The sequence below is a fragment of the Salmo salar genome, chromosome ssa27, assembly GCF_905237065.1.
Source record: "Salmo salar chromosome ssa27, Ssal_v3.1, whole genome shotgun sequence".
Classification (NCBI taxonomy): Eukaryota; Metazoa; Chordata; class Actinopteri; order Salmoniformes; family Salmonidae; genus Salmo; species Salmo salar.
Window position 1 is genome coordinate 14,471,549 of NC_059468.1, and position 8,300 is coordinate 14,479,848.

Sequence of the window (8,300 nt, forward strand, 5' to 3'; positions counted from 1 at the left end):
TAACAACCAAAAAGGCTAGATGGTGACAGAATAGACCATGTACATTTAGATAATGTAATTAGAATAATGAGCAATGATGTACATGTTGTATGCATATGATGTTACAATGCTTATGATTTTTCTAAATATGTTTATTTTGACCTTTCGTGGGGGCAATTTTACATTTTGCCTAGTCTTCTGTCAAACGTCTCCCCTCGATTAAATCCATTTCCAAAATATAAAAAAGGAAAATGACTAAATTGTAAGCGGTAAACATTATCACACTGCTGTAACCTCTATTACTTAAATTATATATTTTTTTTGGCGATGTCATATGTCGTCTACTTGTCAAGTCCCAAGATGGTAGCATGTCAAGTCGTTTGTCTGTGACTAGTACATTTTAACCTACTAATAACCTATTTATTTATGGCTGAGTAACTTCCTTGTTGTGTAGTGCAAATTATTTTATTTTTGCTGCTGTAAAGATCACGGGTCTTCCTCAACTTGGCACTTCAACTCTGCACTGACGTTTACCAAAGTAACCCGATCTCTGGCTGGCCTGAGTTCCTTCTTCATCCACGGAGTGTCTCGTCCAAGCCGCTCCTTTTTGCTCTTCGTCTGGCTGTCAGTGGCAGCTCAATAATCCCCAACCCGCTCTCTCAATCGACCTCAACACCCAATCTACTCACACGTGCAAATACTCACATTCAGATTTACATATACGCTGTCCCTCTCTCCCCTTACCTTCATTGGGCTCTATTTACATTTGTCAGAGAAAATGACAATTTTCGTGGTATTGCTTTGTGCACTGACTTTAACGAGATCTGGAGAAAACGAACATTGTCGCTGGGTGAGTACATCTGACAATGTGCTCTCCCGTCCATTGGACATTTTGTTTGCAGGAACTCGCTCCTTTTCACTCGTTCCACTCGTCCAAGTGCCGATGTATTTGTGGCATGATGTGAACATTACGAATTTGTGTCACTACCAAAGTCTAATGGTTTTAAATGACTGTTTTGTATTGTCTGGAAACTCACTTGTAGACTTCGCTTGCAGTAGGTCTCTTAAAAAAGAGAAGCCGTGCAAAGTTATTAAACAGAGGTGCCTAGTTATTCTTCTTTTGTTGATATCAGGTAACGTGCAGCCTAACCCTGGCCCTGATATGCAATGTCTCCAAACCCCCTCTGATTTTAAATCAAGATCTGGTCTTGGTATTTTTCATTTAAATGTACGCAGCCTGTTGTCAAAAATGGATGGGGTTAGGATTTGGGCTAAATCAACTGATGCTGATATAATTGTGTTTTCTGAAACCTGGCTCAGCAAGTCTGTTCTTGATACGGATATTTGTATAACTGGTTACAATGTTTATCGCACTGATCGGGTTAAGAAAGGTGGGGGTGTGGCTATATATGTAAAAACGAAATTCCCTGTAAGTGTGGCAAAGTCTGAAACTATTTGTAAACAGTTGGAATTTCTTGCTTTGAATATTGAGGTTTCTAAGGGTCTTTCTATAACTGTGATTGGCTGTTATAGACCCCCCTCTGCTCTCGGTGATGCATTTTCTTCTTTGACGCACCTCATGTCTAAACTTCTTTACAGTGAAATGATTTTGATTGGTGATCTTAACTGGTGTTGGTTAATGCCGGTGTCTGATGATTTAAAAATGTTTTGTAATTCTATGAATCTTACCCAGTTGATTAACTCACCCACTCGCCCTAATCTAAAATGCCCTGATAAATCTACCCTGATTGATTTGATATTGACAAATGTTCCACATAAATATTCTGCGGTTGGTGTTTTTTGTAATGATTTAAGTGACCATTGTGCTGTTGTTGCTATTAGAAATACTAAGATTTCTAAGTCTAACCCGCGTTTTTATTCGTAAGAGAAATCTGAAGTGTTTCATTGAGCAGGCTTTCTTTCATGATTTGTTTTATTTTGACTGGAGCAAGATTGAGCTTATCCCTGATGTGGAAACTGCCTGGAAATTCTTTCATGATGGTTTTCTCCAAATAGTAAACAGACATGCTCCATTCCGCAGGTTCAGGGTTAAAGGGAGGGATAATCCATGGTTTTCGTCTGAGCTTTCTTGCATTGTTCACGACCGTAATCTAGCCTGGGCTAAAGCAAGGAAATCGTGTTCTGATGCTGATTGGCTTGTTTTTAGGCAGTTACGAAACAAGTGTTCTTCTCTTCTCAGGAAGGCCAAATCTGAATATTTTATGTCTGTTACCACTGATAACCTGAATGACCCTAGAAAGTTTTGGAAGGCTATTAAGTCTATGTCTGGTAACAGTAATGTTAATGAATTACCGTCATGTGTATTGAAGGACTCTGTTGCTATATCTGACAAAACTGAAATGCTGAATTGTTTCAATGAGCACTTTGTATCATCTGGTAGGCTGTTTGATTCAGTGTCCTCTGTCTCTGTACAACCTTGTGTGGATGAACCAGTGAGAGCTGGTCAAACTTTTAGCTTTTTGCCATTCTCAGTGCAGGTGGTACATAAAGCCCTGAAATCCTTAGATCAGAGAAAGCCTGCAGGTCCTGATCTTTTGGATCCCTGCTTTTAAATCTGGCAGCTGATTTCATAGCTGAACCACTTGCATATCTGTTTAATCTAACCCTGGAATGTAATGAAATTCCAAAGATCTGGAAATCAGCATTTGTCCTGCCACTTTTAAAAGGGGGGAGATCCAACTCTTTTAAATAATTATAGGCCAATCTCAAAGCTGTCACCCCTGATGAAAATACTTGAAACCCTTGTGAGTGACCAGCTAAAAGAGTTTTTATATACTAACTCTATTTTATCAATGTACCAATCGGGTTTCAGGAAGAAGCATAGCACAATTACAGCAGCCATGAAGGTTTTAAATGATATCACTGAAGCTCTTGACAAAAAACAGCATTGTGTCTCACTTTTTATTGATCTCTCTAAGGCTTTTGATACAGTTGATCATGCTATACTAAGGCAGAGATTGTCGAGTGTAGGTCTTTCAGAGCATGCAGTTGCATGGTTTGTTAACTATCTGTCTGATAGAACTCAGTGCACTCAATTTGATGGGCTTAGGTCTGTTAAATTGTCTGTCTTAAATGGTGTGCCCCAAGGCTCTGTACTTGGTCCTCTCTTATTCACTATTTATATAAATAATTTAGACAAAAATGTCCAAAATGCACAACTTCATTTTTATGCTGATGATACTGTTATTTACTGTTGTGCTTCATCTCTTACAAAAGCTTTCCAGAACTTGCAAACTGCTTTTAATACTGTTCAACATACCTTGTCTCAATTGAAGCTTATCCTCAATACTGACAAAACTAAACTTCTGGTGTTTTCTAAAGCAAGAAATAGACCCCTGAACCTTTCACCTATTACTACCTTTCAGGGCAAGGAGATTGAGGTTGTAACCTCATATAAATATCTTGGAATTTTGATTGATGATGGCCTCTCTTTTAAAATGCATATTCAACAACTTACAAAAAAATTGAAGCTGAAATTAGGATTTTATTTTAGGAATAAGGCTTGTTTTTCTTTTGAAGCCAGAAGGAGGCTAGTATCAGCTACATTTATGCCTTTACTAGACTATGGGGATATTTTATATATAAATGCTTCCGCTCAGTGTTTGAGATCAATTGACACCCTTTACCATGGCACTTTGAGATTTATTTTAAATTGCAAAACCCTTACGCACCACTGCACTTTGTATACCAGGGTTGGCTGGCCTTCTCTAGTCACTCGTAGGCTCAGTCACTGGTATACTTTTATTTACAAAACCATTTTGGGTTTACTACCTTTTTATTTGGGCATTTTTATTGTTCAGAAATGTGGTGGGTACTCTCTTCGTTCGAGGGACTTTATCTTGCTAACTGTTCCAAATGTCCGAACTGAATTTGGTAAAAGGGCTTTTATGTACTCTGCGCCATCGTCTTGGAATGCCTTACAAAATACTTTTAAACTGGAAGAACTTGTCCCGATTGGTATTTTAAATCACTGATGAATGATCTTGAGACTGATTCCCTGACCTGTCAATGTTTTTAATTTGCTGTTTTTGATTTTGTTATATTCTTTGTTAATTTTATGGTTTTTACTAGATTACTTGTAGTTTTTCATGTTGTTTGTCTAATTTTTGTAATGACTTGGCGCTGCCTATCTTGGCCAGGACGCTCTTGAAAAAGAGATTTTAAATCTCAATGAGCCTTTCCTGGTTAAATAAAGGTTAATAATAAAATAATAAATATTACCACACTACTGTAATGAAAAATGTACCATCTTTTCAACAACAAAAAAATACAACTCAAGTGTGGTAATCTCAATAAGGTATTATAGGTAATATTATTAATAATCAAGGGAATCATTTTATTTAATTTATAAAGCTATAAATTATAATTGTACATAATAAAGATGTCGAAAACTGCTCCATGGTGATGAAGGGAAATCTTGGAAATGTTGATATTGTGCGCAATAAACATATTAACCATTCATCTCATAAACCACAGTGTTTTTATGCTGGAATATCCATGGAGTTCTGACCACAACTGCAGTTTACAAAACCGAAGCTCCTACGACAACAACTGAAGCTCCTACAACAACAACTGTAGCTCCTACGACAACAACTGTAGCTCCTACGACAACCCCTGTAGCTCCTACGACAACCCCTGTAGCTCCTACGACAACCACAGTAGCTCCTACGACAAGCACAGTAGCTCCTACGACAACCAATGCAGATTCCACTACACGAACTGTAGCTCCTATGACCACTACAACTTCAGCACCTACTTCGACAACCACTGCAGCTACTACTACAACAACTGAAGCTCCTACTTCTTCTATAACTGAAGCACCTACTACGACAACTACAAATGCAGCTCCTACGACGACAACTGCAACTCCTATTACAACAACTGTATATCCTATGACCACAACAGAAGCACCTACAATGACAACTGAAGCTCCATGGACAACCACAACACCTACTACGACGATTACAACAGCAGCACCTATAACAACAACTGTAGCTTCTACAACAACTATATATCCTATTACCACTACAACTGTAGCTCTTACGACCACTACAACTGCAGCACCTATTTCGACAACCACTGCAGCTTCAACAACTGTAGCTATTTCAACAACAACTGTAGCTCCTATGACTACTACAAATACAGCTCCTATGACAACCACAACTGCAGATCCTATTACAACACCTTTAGATCATACGACCACTACAACAGAAGCACCTACAACGACAACTGAAGCTCCTACGACAACCACAACAGCAGCACCTACAACAACAACTGTAGCTTCTACGACAACAAATATATCCCCAACCACTACAACGTCAGCAGCTACTTCGACAATCACTTCAGCTCCTACTACAACAACTGTAGCTCTTACAACCACTACGACTACAGCACATACAACTGCAACTGAAGCTACTCCGATAACCACAAGTGCAGCACCTATTACGACAATTACATCTGAAGCTCCTACGTCAACCACAACTAAAGAACCTACTACGACAACTACAAGTGCAGCACCTATTACGACCATTACAACTGAAGCTCCAACGACAACCACAACAAAAGAACCTACTACGACAACTACAACACCTACAACTGCAGCACCTACGACGACAACTACTAATGCAGCTCCTACAACAACCACAACTGCAGCACCAACAACGACAACCGTAGCTCCTACAACTGCAGCACCTACTTCGACAACCACTGCAGCACCTGCTACAACTACAATTGAAGCTCCTACAACAACAACTGTAGCTCCTATGACCACTACAACTGCAACACCTACTTCAACAACCACTGCAGCTCCTACAACCACTACACCAGCAGCACCTACTACGACAACTACACCTGCAGCACCTGCTACGACAACTACACTTGCAGCACCTATTACGACAACTACAAATGCATTACCTACTACAACCACTGCAACTGCAGCACATGCAAGAACAACTGTAGCTCCTTCGACAACATCTGTAGCTTCTGCGACTTCTACAACTGAAGCACCTACTACGACAACAACTAATGCAGCTGCTACGACAACTACAAATGCAGTTCCTATGACAACCACAACTGCAGTTCCTACTACAACAATTTAGATCCTACGACCACAACAACGGAAGCACCTACAACGACAACTGAACCTCCTACGACAACCATAACTGCAGTTCCTACTACAACAATTTTAGATCCTACGACCACAACAACGGAAGCACCTACAACGACAACTGAAGCTCCTAAGACAACCACAACAGCAGCACCTACAACAACAACTGTAGCTTCTACGACAAGAAATATACTGCTCAAAAAAATAAAGGGAACACTTAAACAACACATCCTAGATCTGAATGAAAGAAATAATCTTATTAAATACTTTTTTCTTTACATAGTTGAATGTGCTGACAACAAAATCCAATTTATCAACCCATGGAGGTCTGGATTTGGAGTCACACTCAAAATTAAAGTGGAAAACCACACTACAGGCTGATCCAACTTTGATGTAATGTCCTTAAAACAAGTCAAAATGAGGCTCAGTAGTGTGTGTGGCCTCCACGTGCCTGTATGACCTCCCTACAATGCCTGGGCATGCTCCTGATGAGGTGGCGGATGGTCTCCTGAGGGATCTCCTCCCAGACCTGGACTAAAGCATCCGCCAACTCCTGGACAGTCTGTGGTGCAACGTGGCGTTGGTGGATGGAGCGAGACATGATGTCCCAGATGTGCTCAATTGGATTCAGGTCTGGGGAACGGGCGGGCCGGTCCATAGCATCAATCTCATCTTGGTACCTAATGGCAGTCAGGCTACCTCTGGCGAGCACATGGAGGGCTGTGCGGCCCCCCAAAGAAATGCCACCCCACACCATGACTGACCCACCGCCAAACCGGTCATGCTGGAGGATGTTGCAGGCAGCAGAACGTTCTCCACGGCGTCTCCAGACTCTGTCACGTCTGTCACGTGCTCAGTGTGAACCTGCTTTCATCTGTGAAGAGCACAGGGCGCCAGTGGCGAATTTGCCAATCTTGGTGTTCTTTGGCAAATGCCAAACGTCCTGCACGGTGTTGGGCTGTAAGCACAACCCCCACCTGTGGACGTCGGGCCCTCATACCACCCTCATGGAGTCTGTTTCTGACCGTTTGAGCAGACACATGCACATTTGTGGCCTGCTGGAGGTCATTTTGCAGGGCTCTGGCAGTGCTTCTCCTGCTCCTCCTTGCACAAAGGCGGAGGTAGCGGTCCTGCTGCTGGGTTGTTGCCCTCTTACGGCCTCCTCCACGTCTCCTGATGTACTGGCCTGTCTCCTGGTAGCGCCTCCATGCTCTGGACACTACGCTGACAGACACAGCAAACCTTCTTGCCACAGCTCGCATTGATGTGCCATCCTGGATGAGCTGCACTACCTGAGACACTTGTGTGGGTTGTAGACTCCGTCTCATGCTACCACTAGATTTTAAAGCACCGCCAGCATTCAAAAGTGACCAAAACATCAGCCAGGAAGCATAGGAACTGAGAAGTGGTCTGTGGTCACCCCCTGCAGAACCACTCCTTTATTGGGGGTGTCTTGCTAATTGCCTATAATTTCCACCTGTTGTCTATTCCATTTGCACAACAGCATGTGAATTTTATTGTCAATCAGTGTTGCTTCCTAAGTGGACAGTTTGATTTCACAGAAGTGTGATTGACTTGGAGTTACATTGTGTTGTTTAAGTGTTCCCTTTATTTTTTTTTGAGCAGTGTAAATCCCCAACCACTACAACGTCAGCAGCTACTTCGACAATCACTTCAGCTCCTACTACAATAACTGTAGCTCTTACAACCACTATGACTGCAGCACATACAACAACTGCAACTCCTACGATAACCATAAGTGCAGCACCTATTACAACCATTACAACTGAAGCTCCTACGACAACCACAACAAAAGAACCTACTACGACAACTACAACACCAACAACTGCAGCACCTACGACGACAACTACAAATGCAGCTCCTACAACAACCACAACTGCAGCACCAACAACGACAACCGTAGCTCCTACACCTGCAGCACCTACTTCGACAACCACTGCAGCACCTGCTACAACTACAATTGAAGCTCCTACAACAACAACTGTAGCTCCTATGACCACTACAACTGCAACACCTACTTCAACAACCACTGCAGCTCCTACAACCACTACACCAGCAGCACCTACTACGACAACTACACCTGCAGCACCTGCTACGACAACTACACTTGCAGCACCTGCTACGACAACTACAAATGCATCACCTACTACAACCACTGCAACTGCAGCACATG

The 8,300-nt window shown here is 41.9% G+C and overlaps 1 protein-coding gene across 1 annotated transcript; it reads left to right on the top strand.

The window, feature by feature from the left end:
- The first annotated feature begins 4,273 nt into the window (after positions 1–4,273).
- On the top strand, positions 4,274–6,284 carry LOC123730975 (mucin-5AC-like). Its single transcript, XM_045709773.1, has one exon. The coding sequence runs from the start codon at positions 4,731–4,733 to the stop codon at positions 6,096–6,098; it is 1,368 nt and encodes a 455-aa protein (XP_045565729.1). The 5' UTR covers positions 4,274–4,730; the 3' UTR covers positions 6,099–6,284.
- The last annotated feature ends 2,016 nt before the right edge of the window (positions 6,285–8,300 follow it).